General features: G+C 40.8%; 1 protein-coding gene across 1 annotated transcript in view; it reads right to left on the minus strand.

The window, feature by feature from the left end:
• The window catches only part of EPHX3 (epoxide hydrolase 3), a gene marked incomplete in the record, with an annotated part of 594,865 nt that overhangs the window by 287,752 nt on the left and 289,021 nt on the right, over positions 1-18,092 (minus strand). Inside the window, 2 exon segments of the mRNA XM_044084425.1 lie at positions 13,740-13,843; positions 14,553-14,681. Coding sequence (XP_043940360.1) covers positions 13,740-13,843; positions 14,553-14,681 — 233 coding nt within the window.

Consider the following 18,092-nt stretch of genomic DNA (forward strand, 5'->3'; position numbering starts at 1 on the left):
TCCACAAAGAAGGAATCACAGCCAAAAATCTCAACCAAAGAACCAAGCTCCTTGAGATGGCAACACTACTTGTTGCTCCACTGCACTGCTGATCAGTTGCTACCATTTAAAAAAAAAACTGGTGGCCTGAGTAGAATACAAGATAAAAAGTAGCAAAAAATATGGCCAAATCATTACTTTTAGATACAATGGGCACTACTAAGTACTTGAAAAGGGTCTGCTTCAAGGTGCATATGGCTCAGCATTTAATAGGTTCATAGGTGTGTACTAGGCTAATGGCCCTGGAGCCTTTACAAGCCTAGCCCATATGATTACCCAGGCATTGTGCCACCCAACCTTAGTTCCTAGTGCCTCTGTCGAGTACAGCTACTGGAGTGATACCTGAGGTGGATTTTCTATTTCCCATCCACTCATCAAGATTTCTCTTGAAGAGGGCCAGTGAGGTGCTCTGCTTGACATGTATGGGAAGCTTATTCCATAGCATGGGCAGTTTCTGGGTTATGAACCTGTCCCTCCAGCATGTTCTGTTGATTGTGGTAATGAGGTTGAGGTCTCTGGAGTGTGTGGTGCGGAGGTACTGGGATTTCTTTAGATGCAGCATTTCTAACAGAGCTGGATCAGACATGGCTTTGCAAGTCAGGCAGTGATCGCCTCTAAGTAGGCGATATGAGACAGAGAATAGTTGGGAGTTTTTTTAGTTTGTCCATACAGGACAAATGTTTAAGGCCTAGGATCCTATTTGCGAGGTACTTTTGCTGCCTCTCCAGTTGTTGCAGGTGTTTAGTAAAGTACATGCCAAATGGGGCACTGTACTCAATGACTGGCCTAATGAGGAAAGAATAGAGGGAGATAATGACCCCTTTCTTCCTGGATGCAAAACCCTTAGTAATGAGATGTGCCACATATAAGGACTTTCTGAACACAGTGGCAATGTGGTGGTCAAAAGAGAGGTTGCTGTCAACCTGTGTTCCCAGATCTCTTATAACACCTTCTGTGTTCAGTGGACTACCATCGATGTGGTAATTCATGGGAATAGGGTTTTGCCCCAAAAGGGATGACAACACATTTTTTGTCATTGAGCTTAAGGCCATGGTTCTGACACCAGTTGTTGGTCTCAGTGTAGCCTTTCTGTAGGATGTCAACATTAGTTTGTGGTCAGATCTAACCAGGGAGGAGCTGACTATTGGTGTAGAGCAACTGTTGCCCATGTTAGTAATGACCAGGTCAAGGATGTTGCTACCTATAGTGAGGGTAAGAACGAGCTGGTCCAGGGCATTGGAATTAATGAATTCCAGGAAATATTGGGCAAGTGTATTGGTAGTTTTCCCAGCTGATGCTGGGGTAGTTGAAGTCGCCCAATATGTGTTAGGGTGGACCCTAATATTCTCCTGGGTGCTTAGGAACGTGGAGTGTGAGTCTTGGGACATGGTTGGGGATCTATAGCAGGCTACGACCTGAATCACTGTCTTACCCATTGTTAGCTGCACTTGAAGTATCTCAGATGCATTATGTTGGACTACCAGTCTGGAGGTGTGCGCATCCTTTATGAATATGGAACCACCACCACCTTTGGAGCTTTGGTCCAAGTTTTAGGGCCAAAAGGTGTGGAATGAGTTATAGCCTGGTAGTGCAGGGGTGCTTTCTGCTGTCTTGAACCAGGTCTCTGTTACAGCACAAATGTTGATGTTCTCCATTTTAAGGAGTGCTTCGAGCAAGTGCATTTTGAGATTTAGACTTCTAGCATTGAGCAGCATGACTCTCAGAATGCATTTGTTTGTAGCTGTTACAGTGGTAATTTGGTATTTGGAACACTGCCTAAAAAAAGGCACTACAGGGGTGGCAAGAGCCTTGGCCAGTATCCGGAAGCCCAGGGGTGACAGATGCAGGCCATCTCTGGCAAAGCATCGAGGTCTGTCAATCATGTCATCCCAGGCAGACAGATACTGGATCCCTTAGAATGACACCAGAAATTTAGTCAATTGTTGAAATTTCTGCTGAATATCTGAGCTGTCTGCTATATACCTACATCAACTGTATTACAGAGTCAAGTACAAACTTGCAGTGTTAAAGATAGTACTGCATTTTATTTTTCTGTTTATTTGTTTCATTGAATATTGTGGTCTCTCTGCAGTTAGTGAGGGTACTGTTTTCACTTCATTGCTATTCGGTGTTGAACTCTTAGCCTAGTCACTTCTCTGTGAATAGTCCCGGAGACTGCTTACCTAGTATATTCCTACAATCCCTTTCACACATACAAAGTCAGTTTCATCAGACAACCAAGAGAATCATCGATTACTGCCACTTAAAAATAACGACAGTAAGTCATTCGACGTCCACAAATACACACAAGCTCTGCAAACCCAGAATGATCGTTTAACTTGAACAAATGACAACATGGTAATTCATCTGAATTTACCAACAGCAAGCTAAAAAATAATGGGGTGACAAAGGACCAAAATTACGGGGACACACAGTACCATTATATATTTCCAAAGTTGCTATACTAATGCTTTGCATTAGCGTGCTTTCTCTGAAGGCTATTGTTTCCGAAACTCAAATGTCTGTCATTACTTAATAACTACACTCATCATTAATTTGGAAAAAAAAAATGTTATGAGGAATAGACCACACGAGGCACAATTAGATTCAGAGGGATAGCTGAGAGCATCTATGTCCCCCATGCACATACATACATTATACATATACACACACTCGCTCACACATGACCATCAATTACAGCCACTGGTATGACTGCACACTGAAAAACTTCGACTGTGATCAAATGAACAAATACATAAACAACTGCAACACAGAAACGTATCTTCTGAAGTCACTGCTCTCACAGTATAGTGCAGTGATGGTGAACCTTTTGGGCTCGGTGTGTCAAAAATTTGGAAAAAGCCTATCTTGACTCTGCTGGTGTGTGTGCCCCTGCCCCCCAGCAAACAAAAGTAAAAATTCTTTAAATATTCATTTAGTTAAAAATATACAGTCCAGTCATATGCTGCTATGTATTATACTACTTTTATACTACTTTTAAAAGTAATTTTGAATTGAACTGAAAAAAATATATAATGGGAGCATACTGCATTTGATTTGATTAATATCAATTAATGACTTTTTTTGTTGCTGAGTTTTAATAGATAAGTGCAGGGTCACATATTTCTTGTATTTTTGTTCATTCAGTTTCTTTGGTAACTCGGGTGTTGGTGAATGGTGGTGTGTCACCCAAAACATTGTGGTATGTCAACTTTGACACACATGTCATAGCTTCGTCATCACTGGTAAAGTGCAAAGCCCAGTGAATTCACATCTCCAACTACATTTAACCTCTTAGTTCAGGCATCATGGAGAAAAAAATGGGGTCATACGACCAAAATCAAACAAATATTGCCCTTACATATTCAAAGTTTATAGAATAAAAGGCTTTTCATTGGCATGTTTTTCTGAATGCTATTAAGTCTGAAAAATGCCTGTCATTACTTGGTGACTACAATCCTCACGGATTTGTCAGAAAAAAAGGAAATCTTTACAAGGAGCACACCAAAATATGAGGCAAAATATGGCATTCTACAAAATCTATAATACATACACGCAAAATAAAAAAAATAATTTCCTACAGTCTGGGTTAAGTGGTGCACACAGTACTTGTACATCAATAAATAATTAGGTAAATAAACTTGCGGCCACACTCAAGGCATTCCATACTTTTTCTTTCACTTTCTATCAGGCAGCCTGAACAAACAGAAACAACTCCTTGTTGCTTCCTACAGTAGTCCGGGATGACCTTTTTTAAGCAAGGTTTATGACCTCTGCATACTCCCCTTAGTCTCCAGCTGCTACTAGAATAAGCAGGTTTCTGCCCCCCCCCCCTTTTTACTGACATCCGGAAGGGTTTGCAATCCCGCATATGTGCAGTAGCATGCGAGTAGTTCTGTGAATCAGTAACTCAATGACTCTACATATATAAAGAAATAAAACTAGAATTTTAAAGGTAAAATAAAAAGATGCATGCTACCAAGTTAGTACCACAAGCCATCCATGATGAATTTAATATGAACACTTACACTGCATTGGGGAGTCGTTAGTATGCTGTTGTACTACAATAGCAACAGCAATAGCTTTATACAAGAGGTGCAATGGAACACACCAACCTATTTGTGTGTGTACTGGAACTATGCCTGGTAGTTCAAAAACTGTGCTTCTATATTAGCACAACAGAATCCCTTCTGTTACTGCAAATGGGCAAATGCAATACAATGCAGTTTCTGCACACATCCTCTCTACATTACCATCAGCGCTGTTATTCATGTGTACAGCTTATCTGCATGCATGTTAAGCATTAGCTCAATAACATATTAGTTCTGGAGCCTTACCCAGCAGTTGACAATGAATCGGGAGATGGCCCATTCCGTGTATGTCTGTACAGGCACTAAGCACTGCACACCATCTCTCTGAATCTTAAACACTGCCTACAGTTTATTACAGTTACTAAAAAAATATTAAAAGAATAATCTCAAACCCAGACATGGTATGTTCATAAGGATAATGTTATGATACAAATTAAGCAACCCATGAGGCGGCTTGTAGTGCCCCATACTACACTACAGCATCATATCTTACTGCTTAAGGTAGCAAAAATTTGACAAAACTACTGCTGCAATACTTTATAGTGATACATCATTTATAATTCTGCTAAATACCTTTCTCTGATCAAAATTAATTTTTTCCAGTGCCTTGTACCACATCACTTCCTCACAGCTTACTGCTTAAGTAGCAAAAAGCAGAAATCTTGTATACAAATACTGAATTTTATATAGTGGTAAATCCTTTATAATATTCTAGAAACCACTCTTTGATAAGTGATAACCAGAAGTAAAGCAGGCCCTATTAACCATATCCTTGTACTCTTTCCCACCTTTTCAATTTGCAGCATTCATTTCAAAAGTCCTTTTGCAAATGCTAGCATAAGCAGATGTGATAACAGCTCAAAGTTCATAGGCTCTTACTAAGCTCATGGTCAAGGATACCATCAAGAATCTCATACACTTCACCCAGTACTGATGGGAAACTAACGTCCCCCATTATATTTTCCCAACGTATCCCAAATGAAAATTTGCTATCACTTACCCAGTCATCTAAAAAGGTTTTATTGCTTTTATTGTTGGGGAAGTACTTGATTTGATAAACGAGTGCAATTCATTCCAGAAATGGGAATATATTCAGTTAGGTATTTGTCAAGTCATCAGGTGTTGTTAATGTGACAGAACAGGTTTAGGTCTCTACAATAAGTGTTTGCCTTGCCATTGGTTCTATTTAGATGACGGAGTTCTATGTACTGAGTCATTCACAGCACAGCAGGCTAAGCACAGATCATTCCTCAGAAGTCTTTATAACACTGAGTAGAGGAACAGGGATTTTAGCTTTTCAAAATAGCAAAGCACATGAGACCAGAGGTCTTCTTGGTGAGAAAACCTCAAGGTTTCTTGTGTTGGTTTAGGTACTTAGCAAGATAGATGCCAAAGGGGCATTATATTCAATGCTGGACCTAGCAGGGGAAGAATAAAGTGGGACTATTACTTATTTGCACATTGAGAGGTTGCCAAAAAGGATGAGCTGTGCAAGGCAGAAGGATATTCCAACCTCCATGGTGGTCAAATAAGTCTATTATCTACACAGTACTAAAGTCTCTGAAGCTGTGTCAGATTTAACTGGCATATCATCTATGCAGTAGTAGTATTGCTAGATTTACCAAAGAAAACTATGCAGCATTTCTTGATGCTGATTGGTAACCTCCCGATTAACACACCAAGCATTTGTTTGCCATAGCCCTTTATGAAAGATTTCAGTATCACAATGAGATTGATAACTACCTCAAGTTTGCAATCAGCAAACTTGATTAGTCACATTCCTTTGATGTTGGCTTCCATACCAGAGAAGAACATACCAAGGGGGGGGGCAGGACCTTGTGGGACCATCACTGGTGATGCTTTTCTGTCTAAAGCAACCCCCCACCTTAACAACACAGGCTCTGTTAGGTCACTAGATGGGTAGTTGGCCATCTATGTATGGATTAATGCCAAGTTAGGAGTGTGCGTCAATAAACTCAACATGTGTGAGAATGTCAAGTCCTCGGCAAGGTCCAGATAAGTAATGTGGACCGTATGCCTCCTTTATCCATGGCCTCTGTAACCAGTTCAAATAACTCAACCAGGCAGAACAGGCAGGATATGTCTTTTACAAAGCCAAACTGGTGTGCATCCAGGGATATAACACCTATATCGTTCAGTTTAGCTATAATACATTCTATAGCACTAACAACAACAGTAAGGCTGATAGGCCTGTAATTCCCAGGGCAAGCAGAGGGACCACCTTTATGAAAAGGGCACAACAGCTACCCTACACATATTGTCAGGACTGGCTGGACTGGTATTTTCCCAATCTATAAAGTGGCAAAAGGACTTGGTTCAAAAGATTTCAGAAGGAGAGGTGCGAGAGGGGAATGGGCGGAACAGATGTGAGGCTGGGTGGAGTGAAGCTGTTAGAGAATTTGTTTGCAAGAATATTAACAATGTTTTCAAGATCAGAGAAAGACGCACCATTAGAGATGAGTTATAATATACAACTGTTAATTACTTCTGGGCTTCTTTGTATATTTGAATGCCTTACTGCTGTCCTCTGAATTAGTTTCAAACCAAAGTTCACTTCCGGTCTTGCATTTTCTCATGGTAAAATTGAGGAAAGTACAGTTGTGTACACTTACCATAAATGTAGATGTTCGAGTGTCTTCACTGTTGCAGTCATGACTGTAGGGTTCTCCCCTGCCGGCAGGCAGTCCTCGGTCGTCCAGAATCCCAAAGTCTGGGTCTGGCATCGGCTGTTCAGCCATGCTTCCTGACGTCAGAGCACCAGGAGTACAAAGCTGACAGCCGACGCCATGTTTTCCAGTTTTTCTTGCCCCAGATGTCAGGTGCTCCAAAATGAGTAAGATCCCAAACCCTTTGCAAATATACCTCAAAAGAAGGGCGAAGAAGGGAACCACACAAAAGAAAAAATAAGAGGGGACAGGAGGGAGGGAAACCCAGACTGCAACAGTGAAGACACTCGAACATCTACATTTATGGTAAGTGTACACAACTGTACTATGTTCATCGTGTTTCACTGTTGCAGTCATGACTGTAGGGTTGAATCCCAAAGCAGAATAAAAGGGAGGTGGTCATAAAGAAGAGGGGGCGGCTAAAAGGCCCTGCAAAACAGCAGAAGCAAAGCCTGCCCTAGACTTAGAGCAGAGAGGTAGATTGTAGTGCTTGGAAAAAGTATGCACTGAACTCCAAGTTGCAGCTTCCAAAATGTCTTTGGTAGGAACTCCCCTGAGGAAGGCAGCTAAAATGGCAGCAGCTCTGGTAGAGTGAGTCCTTACACTCCCTGGGATTTGCTTTCCATGGTGTGAATAACAAAATCTGATTCCATGAGCAATCCATTTAGAAATAGTCTGTTTTGAAATGGCTTTACCTTGGGAACTTGAAGCATAAGAAACAAACAATTGCTCTGATTTCCTGACGTCCTTGGTTCTGTCCAGGTAAAAACGAAGTTGTCTGTGCACATCCAAGGAATGCAAGATCCTTTCCCCCTTATTTTGAGGACTGGGGAAAAAAGTTGGCAAGTGAATAGTTTGATTTAAAGCCACTTTGGAAACCACCTTAGGCATGAAAGTAGGATTAGTCCTTAAAGACACCCTGTCTTGATGAAAAATAATATAAGGTTCCACAGCCATGAGAGCTTGCAACTCCGAAACTCTCCTGGCAGAGGTCAGAGCTAACAGAATGTCCGTCTTCCAAGATAAAAACTTGCTGTCAGAAGTGGCAGCAGGCTCAAAAGGAGGTAAGTTGAGTTTTTCCAAAACATAGTTGAGATCCCAAGCAGGAATGGGAGGAGATCTAGAGGGCCTTAAGTTCTTAGCTCCTCTGAGAAACTGTCTCATGAGCTGATGGGAAAAGATAGGAGGGTCTGTATTATAATGAGCAGAAATAGCAGAAGCATGGATCTTTATGGAAGAGAAAGAGAGACCCTTATGTAAGAGGTCTGTCAGGTAAAGTAAAATCAGAGGAATGCTAGGAATAAGAGGATCTGAATCCTGAGCCTGTATCCAGGAGCAAAATCTTTTCCATTTTCCTGCATAAGATTTTCTAGTGCTAGGACGTCTGGCTTCTAAAATGACATCCATAACCTGCTTGGGTAGGAGAGAATGAATCAAAGACCCTGGATTAACCAGGCCGCCAGACTGAGAGTTTTGACATGGGAGTGCAAAACCTGACCCTGGTGCTGGGACAGAAGGTTCGGTGTCTTGTGGTAATACTCAAGGGGGCTCCAGACAAAGGTTTTTCAGAGTTGGGTGCCAAAATTGTCGAGGCCAATTTGGGGCCAGCAAAATTATCATCTTGGGCTTGTCCTGTTTGATCTTTAATAACACCCGTGGAAGAAGAGGTAGAGGCGGGAAGGCATACCCTGAGAGGTTTCTCCAACTGAATGATAGAGCATCCACTTTCCAAGCTAGTTCGTGGAAAGTCCTGGTGCAAAAAAGCTGTAGTTGATGATTGAGGTGGGATGCAAAGAGGTCTATGTGAGGACATCCCCAGACTGCTGTAATCATCCTACATATTTCGGTGTCCAGCATCCATTCGTGTGGATCTGACAGGTTTCTGCTCAGACTGTCTGCCAGGAAGTTGTGCTTCCCTGGTAGAAACTGAGCTTGAAGGTCCAGTTTGCAAGCTAGAGCTGTGTTCCATAGATTCATGGCTAGTCTGCAAAGGGGATAGGAATGAGATCCCCCTTGCTTGTTTATGTAGCACATAACCGTGGTGTTGTCTCTGTCCGTATCAGTAGCTGTCCTGGTTGTAGAAGAGTCCTGAAAGCCAATAGAGCGTTCTGTACGGCTAACATTTCCTTTAAATTGATATGCAGGAGCTTCTGATCCCTTGTCCAAAGGCCCTGCAGACAGTTGCCCTGAAAATGGGCTCCCCATGCATAATCTGAAGCGTCCGTGGTTAGTATCTGAGTGGCTGGAGGCAGACTGAAGGGTTTCCTATGTTTAGAGTACATGCCTTGGACCACCAAAGGAATTCCTTTTGGAGACAAGGCAGGACGGTGATCTGTATGTCTAAACTGTGGCAATGCTGAGACCATACACTCTTTAGGTACCACTGAATTTTCCTCATATGTAGTCTTGCATAAGGTACGAGAAGGATGCAAGAGGCCATGTAACCCAAAGCCTGCAGGAATTTCCTTGCAGAAAGCTGAGTTAAAGTTGACAAGGTCTTGAAAGTTGAAGCCAGCTGTAATTGTTTTTCGGATGTCAGAAATGCCATCTGGGTTGTGGTGTTTAGAAGAGCACCCAGAAAAGTTATCTGTTGTGAGGGTGTCAAATTTGACTTATGTTTACAGAGAATCCCAGGAACTTGAGAAGGTTCTGAACAAATTCTAGATGCTGGAGTAAGACATCCTTGCTGTCTGCCTGAATTAGACAATCATCCAGATAAGGGTAAATTTGAATTCCCTTGAGTCTGCAATAAGCTACTACTGGAGCCAGGTATTTGGTGAAGACCCTGGGCGCAGTAGACAATCCAAAGGGCAGCGCAGAGAATTGATAGTGCCTCGATCCGGCCTTGAACCTGAGGTATTTTCTGCATTCCTGCCTGATGGGAATGTGTAAATATGCCTCCTTTAAATCCAAAGTTACCGTCCATGCATTTTTGGTCAGCATTGGAAGTAGCTGCTTTAGAGTAAGCATCTTGAATTTGGTATCTCGAGAAAAGTGTTCAAGACTGACAGATCCAGAATGGGTCTCCATGAATTTTGCTTTCTGGGGACTAGAAAAAGCCTCGAGTAAAAACCTTGTCCCATCTCTGAAAGTGGAACCCGTTCTATGACTTTCATAGCCAAGAGAGCTTCCACCTGGTTTAAGGCCTCTAACCACTGATGTTTTGGAAGATCCGGCCATCCGCTTGGTCTTGGTAGGGTATGAAAATGGAATTTGTAACCTCTTGAAACCACATCGAGAACCCACTTGCCTTGAGTTATATAAGTCCAATTTAGATGAAAAAGAGAAAGTTTTCCTCCGAGTGGGGCTTCCAGGCAAGAAGTTCCTGCAGCCCAACAGAGGGAGTCATTGAGCCTGTTTTCTATGAGCTTGTGACCTGTCCTCTCCTCCCCTAGGGGTGGAAGCAGTCCACTGTCTAGGTCTACAAGAGGCTTGCATTTGAGGCCTTCCTCGGGAGCATCTGTATCTACCCCTCCGAGGCCTGTCTGAATTGGGAAAGGACCAATTTTTTGTAGGCCAATTCCTACTAAATCTGGGTGGCTGTACTTGTAAGAAATATTTAACCATTTGCATGGATTTTGCCTTGTCCTCCATCTTCTTTATCACCTCTTCAGCCTTAGGTCCAAACAAAACATTATGTTCAACAGGAGCATCCAATAACTTAGCTTTTACTTGATCTGGCAAGTTTTGTTCCTTTAACCAAGCATGCCTTCTAATGACTGTACCAGAGGCAGCAGCCCTACAAGAAGCCTCCAAGGCATCAAATCCACAGTGTAAACCATGCTTCCCAACTTGTTCAGTGGCATGCATTAAATCATGTAATTCCTTATCATCTGCACAGGCAGAAATGGAAGTTAGCTTTTGTTTCATAACAGACAGAAGAAATTGCTGGTATTTCAGCATATGAAATTGACAGTTTAAAGCCCTAATAGATAAAGTAGCAGAAGCGTACACTTTTTTGCCCCATCTTTCTAAAGATCTGGAATCCTTCTCAGTGGAAATGGGGTTTTTAGCAGTAGCGGCCTTAACTTATAGGACCCTGAGAAATGGTTTCAGGGTCAGCAGTAGGATTCTTGTATAAAAACTGGTGGGAATCAGGAACCCTATAATATCTGTCTGGCTTAACAGGAGCTGGAGGAAAAGAGTCCGGAGTTACGTTAGCCTCTGAAAAAGCATCATCCACAATATCCAAAACAGGAGGGATAGCCAGGGGTCTATGTTGGGGAAGAAGAAGAAAATCCCTAAGTCTTTTCTTAGATTCCGAGTACTCCTGTCCTTCCCAGTGAAAATGTTCCCTCATTTCATGTAAAATTTCCCCAAAAGAGAAATCCTCAGGGGGAGAAGCTGAAGGAATGGATTCCTCAGCATCAGAATCCTCATAAGGGGGGAAAGAATATTCCTAGTCAGAAGAAGAAACTGAACAAACAGAAGCCTGATCAGAGGAGTCATAATACACTTCCTGCCTTGGCCTTTTATCTGGAGGGGGATGTGAACCCCTAGTAAGTAAGTCCTCCGCCATCTTAAGTAACTGTTTCTGAGACTTGGGTGCCGGATCAGAAGAGGCCTGAGCTGTAGTCTTTGATTTGGAAGGAGTCTTTGCCTTTGTCTTTGGCTTTGCCTTTATTAGAAGCTGAGTAGGCCTGAAAACCCCTTCGGAAGCCGGTACCTGCACAGCGGCTCCGGACCCATCCGAAGGAGCATTGTCCGAAGGTCCTGCAACAGAAATATTCAAAGGCCTAGTTGGCTCCTCGTGGGAGTCCATTTCGGCTATCGGTTCCGAAATGGCCGACGACAGGGGCTGCAAAAGCGCCTCACTGATGACGGCCGAACCTGAAGCTGGTTCTGCTTGTACAATATCGTCCGATTTGGACCTTGGAGGCCTGTCTTTATCCTTGCTTCGTTTGTGAACTCCAGTAACCGGAACCGAATCCGACGACATTTTGTAATTAAAGCACCTACCGAAGTAATGAAATGCAAAATCGTACCTTCGTTTAATCGTATGTTGATTTAATCTAGCACAAAACCGACAACTAGCTACGTCGTGGTCAGGGCCTAAGCAAGGAATACAGGAAGAATGAAAATCCTTATGAGGTATTTGCTTCCCACACGAAATACAATTATTAACTTTTTCTGACATTGGACTGGAGCAAGAAAAAAAGTTTCCCCAACGGGGTACCTAGCTTTGAGTAGGAGAAGAAAGTCTTCGGACTGAAGTACGTTTAGCAAAAATTGTCAGGAGTCAGCCGACCGGCAAATGCGAACTATCACCGCACGGCAAGAAAAGACTGGAGAACATGGCGCCGGCTGTCAGCTTTGTACTCCTGGCGCTCTGACATCAGGAAGCATGGCTGAACAGCCGACGCCGGACCCAGACTTTGGGATTCTGGCCGACTGAGGACTGCCTGCCGGCAGGGGAGAACCCTACAGTCATGACTGCAACAGTGAAACACGATGAACATCTTACTAGTTTTAATTCCTCTTAAAATGATGAACTGGACATTTTTTTTTTGAGCTTGCCAGGACCTCTGTCTTTTACTTATACAGTCTGATGCTGTTTTTTTTTTATACAGTTTGTTGTAATTGCTCGATATGGTTTACTTTTAAACCAGCCATTATACTTACATCAGACTGGTAAGATGCCTCAATACCATCTATCCAAGGAGAAGGCAGCAGGATCAGGCAAAAGGTTTGCTGGGGTGCCATACCATTTGTGATAATCAATAAGATTAGTAAACAGTAAGTAACTGGTTTTGGAGTAATCTCTGAATGTAGATGAGTTATTAGGGTCACAAAGCAAGTTTTCACAGAGTATGTCATGGATGGTGAGATGATCAGATGTGTCTAGGGAGGGAGTAACAAGCAACATGATGCAAACGGAGCAAACATTTTTTGAGGACAAGATGAAGATTATTAACACCTCTGGTGGACAGGCTGATCAAGTGTACTCGCATTTACAAAGTCCAGAAATATCTGACCAGATTTGTTATTAGTATTATGTTTGTTAGCATATGTGGATAGTTGAAAGACAATCACTGAATCAAATACCTTTCTTACAGGTAACTCATCTGACTTGAATAAAATTCAACTAACTTGTGCAATTCTTTGGGGTATTGACATGTTAGTAATATTTTGGTACATTTAGGATACGTTTGGCTAGGTTTAAAATGCTCCATGGGTTGACAGCATACTAACCACCTATGAAACTATGAATCTATGAACTAGTTAAGTTATTCTGCTCACTAATAACTGCAAATAATGTGATGATTAAAACAAACTTCTGGCCAAGACTCCCCTGCCAGTAAGAGAAAGAACAGGCTGGCTGGTGGGGCTACAGAGACAATGGAGTCATGGACGACTACAGACAGTATTATTATTGAATTGGAATTAGGGTTCTATAACTAAACAGGTTTGTATTTAGGTACCAGGCATTCAACAGTGCTATGTTGATATTATCCAAACTGGAATTTGCTGTGTTGGGGAGCACATCGGGTGAATGCTTCTAAATTTAAATAGTTTCATATGCTTCAAATAAAGACAGTGTTCTCTCTTCTTTACCCCATTTATCTAATCTAATTTTAGTCTCAAACTCTCAGTAGTTTCCTTCTGGTCACTCACCCCATTCTTAAAACCATCAGTAATTCAAGAATGACACCACTGGTCAATATATATGACAAATAACCTGCAAAACTATTCCATGAAAGTTCTTCTGCAGAATAAATTTAGTATTCTTAAACCAAGTGCATTTAAAACTTACTTTAAATATCCAAATCTACCTTCTGCTTTACTTCTAATATTAATGCAGTTATGACACCAGACAGGGAGTGGCTTACGGTAAAACCTGAAGTACAGCAAAGAAAAAACAAGGTTTCTTATTTAGTAAAACTTCAGAAATCTTGAGTACTTCATCATCATCAACTCTTACCGAAAAGTCGTTAAGTGAAATCACAAGCTCAGGCAGTTTGGGAACCTGGAAGAAGAAGATATAGATGGATTTCAGCAGTTGAGATGGATGACGGAATAGGTACTCTGTAAACAAAACAGCCACAACATTTAGACATTTCAACTTTGTTTGATGCAAAGGATTCATGATTATGTGTACAATGCCTTTTACTCAACAAAACCACTTCCCTTGAACAGGACTTTAGAAAGTTAAGCTTTTTTTCGTCAGTGGAAGCAAGTACCCCTGTGCCCTTTGTATGGGGGAGACCCCACAAATAGTATAAACCAACTTTATGGTCACACAACAGTGGAAAAGGGGCACTACTACATGTTTGCTGAAAGTGGCTTTCAGTGATAAAGCTATCACACTGTTGTCAATTGGACAAACAGAATTCGGGCAAATGTGTTCCTGGTGCAGTTTATTCAATACTATTCTTTTCTCTGTGCCACATGACTGTGATATCAAGTGTACACAAAGAAAACCAAATTAAAAAAGAATGCTGGTCGTGAAGTTAAATAAAAAATAATGTTGAAACAAAAGCCACATTTACCGTCAATAAATGTTCACACTCACTCTAAAGAAATAATGTACATTATTTATTAGACATAAGCAAATTCTAGGTACTGTTGATATAACTGCCCAACTAAGCAACATAACCAGTCTAGTCAAATTCAAGATGCATTACATCCACAATCTAAGAAATACATGTGAACATTCCTAAGTTAGTTTTTGGACAACCAGTTCTCTCATTCCTTCACATAAAGAAAGTTTATGTTATAGTCTTTTCTTCCATACCTTTAAAAGCTGTTAAATGTGGAGCATTCATCACAATCAATTTATCCACCATTTCTGGGTGATAAACAGCAAAACTCCAGGCAAGAATTCCACCCCAGTCATGCCCTCCTAAGATGCATTTATGATACCCTAAAAGAAGAAAAATACTTGAGTGATTTGTAAGGACAAACAGTAATAACACATTTCTATATAAATTAAATGTAAAAGATTCTCCGAGACAAAAATGCTTTTCAGAAAATATGCTATTTAGTAATCCTTGCTTATAAAACAGTCACTGTCAGTCGGGAATCCAAACAGGATCCAACTCGTAATTAAATGGAAATGTGGACTGAAAAACCTCTGTAATACAGATATGAAGGCAACACCTTTGCCAATAGCTGGCAAACTCCCTAAGGTGAAACATATGTGTACAAGGGATAGGGAAGTAGCTAGTTTCTAAGGAATTTGAAATAAAACGGCTGATCAAAGATCTTCTACAGAGGGGCAGAGCCTAGATGGCCAATTGAGAGCAGTGAATTTTGAGAGCTCCATAAACTAGTATAATAATATAGGAAAATGTTATTATTTTCAAGTTTAAAACATCAGAAATCTATAGATAAACTACTAAACTACATAAATATAAATTTTGGTGGAGATATACAAAAACTTTCCTGTCAAGTAACTTGGAGATATACTGAGTCACTGAATATGAACAACTCAAGGAATTCTCATCCAGATGCTGCTTTGAAAAAGCACCTTACCTTACAGGAACCATCTTTGAAGATGGATGGTTTTAAAAATGACTTAGAAAACCTCAAATTAAATTCTCAAAAACAGACTGATACTCTTAAGGAACTATTACAGCAACACCACACACAAATAACAAATATAGAGACTTCTCTAAATTACATTAAAGGGAGAATCAAAGAGGAAGAATTCCAAAAAGAATTTCTGCTTAAACAGAATACATGGCTGCTTAACAAAATAGATGACTTAGAAAACAGGGAAATCTGAAACACAAGGATCTTTGGTCTGCCTGAAAACACCGAAGAAGAAGACATTATTTCATTCTTAACAACCTGGATTCCTGAAATTTTAGACTTGAAAGAGGGACTTGGAATTGAAAGGGTGCATAGAGCACTGAGGAAACCTGCTTCTATCTCAAATATTCCACCTAGATCCATAGTTATAAAATTTCTTTCATAGGTAGGTACTAAGCTATTGGCCCTAGGGCCTATATAAGCCTAGCTAAAGGTACCCTGGCTTTCGCCACCCAAGAAAATTATTTTCCTGTGCCACTGTCAGGCAGAGCCACAGACGTGATCCCCAGGGTGAATTTCCTATCTCCCATCCAATCATCAAGATTTTTCTTGAAGAGTGCTAATGAGGAGTTTTGTTTGATATAGATAGATTCATTTTTATTATGTTCTAAATTTCCCATGCATCAACACTATTGGCTACTTGCATTGGCAAGTTATAATTCACTTTTTTCACTTTCTTTCTCATTACTTCCTTGTTTTTTATAGTTGTATACTTCTGAAAATGTTCCTCTACCATTTCCACTGGATATCCTCTGTTTATAAATCTGTTGCATAGACTAGCACCTTCTTGTAAATCATCTTTTTTGTAAGGCTGTTGGCTCTCACTAACTGCCATTTTACTATATTAGCAATAGTTTTCTTAGGGTGTATCATAGAATAGTCTAGATAAGCATTATTCTGAATAGTCTAGATAAGCAATATTCTGAATTTCGTTCATATAGATTTTAGTAATAAGCCCCCCCCCCCAATTTTCTTTGAGTACCATCACATCAAGAAAATTAATACTAGTGTCACTGAATTCTATAGGGTACTCTAAAATTGAACTGACACTATTAATATACTTAGGGAAGTCATTTAGTGCTTCACTACTTCCCCTCCAAACAAACACATCATCAATAAAGTGTTTATATATGAGAATGTTCCGGCTGTATCTACTATCAAAAATGTTTCATTTCTCACAGCCATGCATAAAATTATTTGCATAACTTGGCGCCATGGCAGCACCCATGGCCACCCCATCGGTCTGATTGTACATTTTATTATTGAATTCAAAATGGTTATTGTGACATCCCCTCTCTGGGCCAGTAATCAAGGAGCCTGAATCCTCAACACTGACACTGGAGAGGGGCATTCAATTGAACAAAAAAAGGATACAGCTCTCTGCATCAAGCATAATTTCCCTTAACAGCACACAGGGAACAGTCAGTTTGAGGACTGGGTCCTCTTTCTCTCCCTCTAGATCCTCAATAAGACTCTCCACTGGCACAGGTGTAGGAATGAGTCCTCAGCTGAATGTGAGTCCTCCAGCACCCTCTCTGTGGAACCAGTGCTTTGTGTCCCTGCTCCAAGCAGCAGACATACACTGAGATTTGATTTTCTCACACACATTGTTTTTTTTTAATGTGGAAGGCTTTTTTCCCCAAACAAAACTTAACTACCCAGGTAAAGGGGCACCACAAGCCGACAGTCGATCCTCAAAAGCCCATAGAGGAGCTGTCACTGAATGTTGAAAAGCTCTTAAGGGCCTGTTGCTCAAACCTGCATTTTTAGGCAGTTCAGCTCAAGATGCCCAACAGTTTGAGCATACGGAAGGTGCCCTGAAGCTATGGAAGCCGTCTGGGTTGCTACAGCCTTGGCAGGATATAACCCCTACAGCTAAGACTACTGCAGCAGTGATCAATATGATGAACATCTTCCCCTATGTTTTTTGATAAGAGCCATGGGGTTGTTTACAACCATCTGACCTACCATCAACTCAAGCAGATGGAACCTCTATTTAAAATCTCATCCAAAAGAAAGCACACTCAGGAGTGCAGCACCACCTCCCCTCATGCTGCTCTACAGTAACAATAATGGAAAATTAATCAAATCACAGAAGATAGAAACAAAAATGTCCTTCGGATCTTCCAGTACCAAACACAAGTGTGCTACCTGTTGAGCTACTGACACCAACAATGTAATAATGCCAGTACTGGTGAGTTTTAAGGAATAAAGGGAACCAAAAGAAAAAAATGAATAGAGTTAAACTAAATAATCTTGAGTAGAAGCAAAGCATAATTTTTACAGGACCTGATGTCAGGAGGAATAAACTAAAAACATGTAGTCACAATGGAATTTATAAATACAGATACAAATAATAAAAATTAAAGTGGAGCACTTAGAAAAAAATTTAAATAAATCTGTAACGGGCTTTCGCACAAGCAGAAAACAGGTAAAAGTACCAGCTCGGGGAATATATTGAACACAGGAAAATGTTAGAAAACAAATAAACTTCTACAGTTTAAACTTATCTAAAATACCTATATAAATGTTCACTGTGAGAAAGATTTGTTGAAGTAGGAGAATTCAGTCCAATATTGGTATACTGGAGGTGCAGTCAACAGTCTGGGAAAATCTAACCTGTCAAGCAATGTTGATGCCTACAGGTTAAAGTCTAGTAGTTGCTACAGAGAGCTATGAAATTAGATACACGCTTACAGAAAGGTGAACATATTGCAGACTAAACACTGCTACTCAACAG

The sequence above is a fragment of the Protopterus annectens genome, chromosome 9.part0, assembly GCF_019279795.1.
Source record: "Protopterus annectens isolate FY-2018-M chromosome 9.part0, PAN1.0, whole genome shotgun sequence".
Lineage (NCBI taxonomy): Eukaryota > Metazoa > Chordata > Ceratodontiformes > Protopteridae > Protopterus > Protopterus annectens.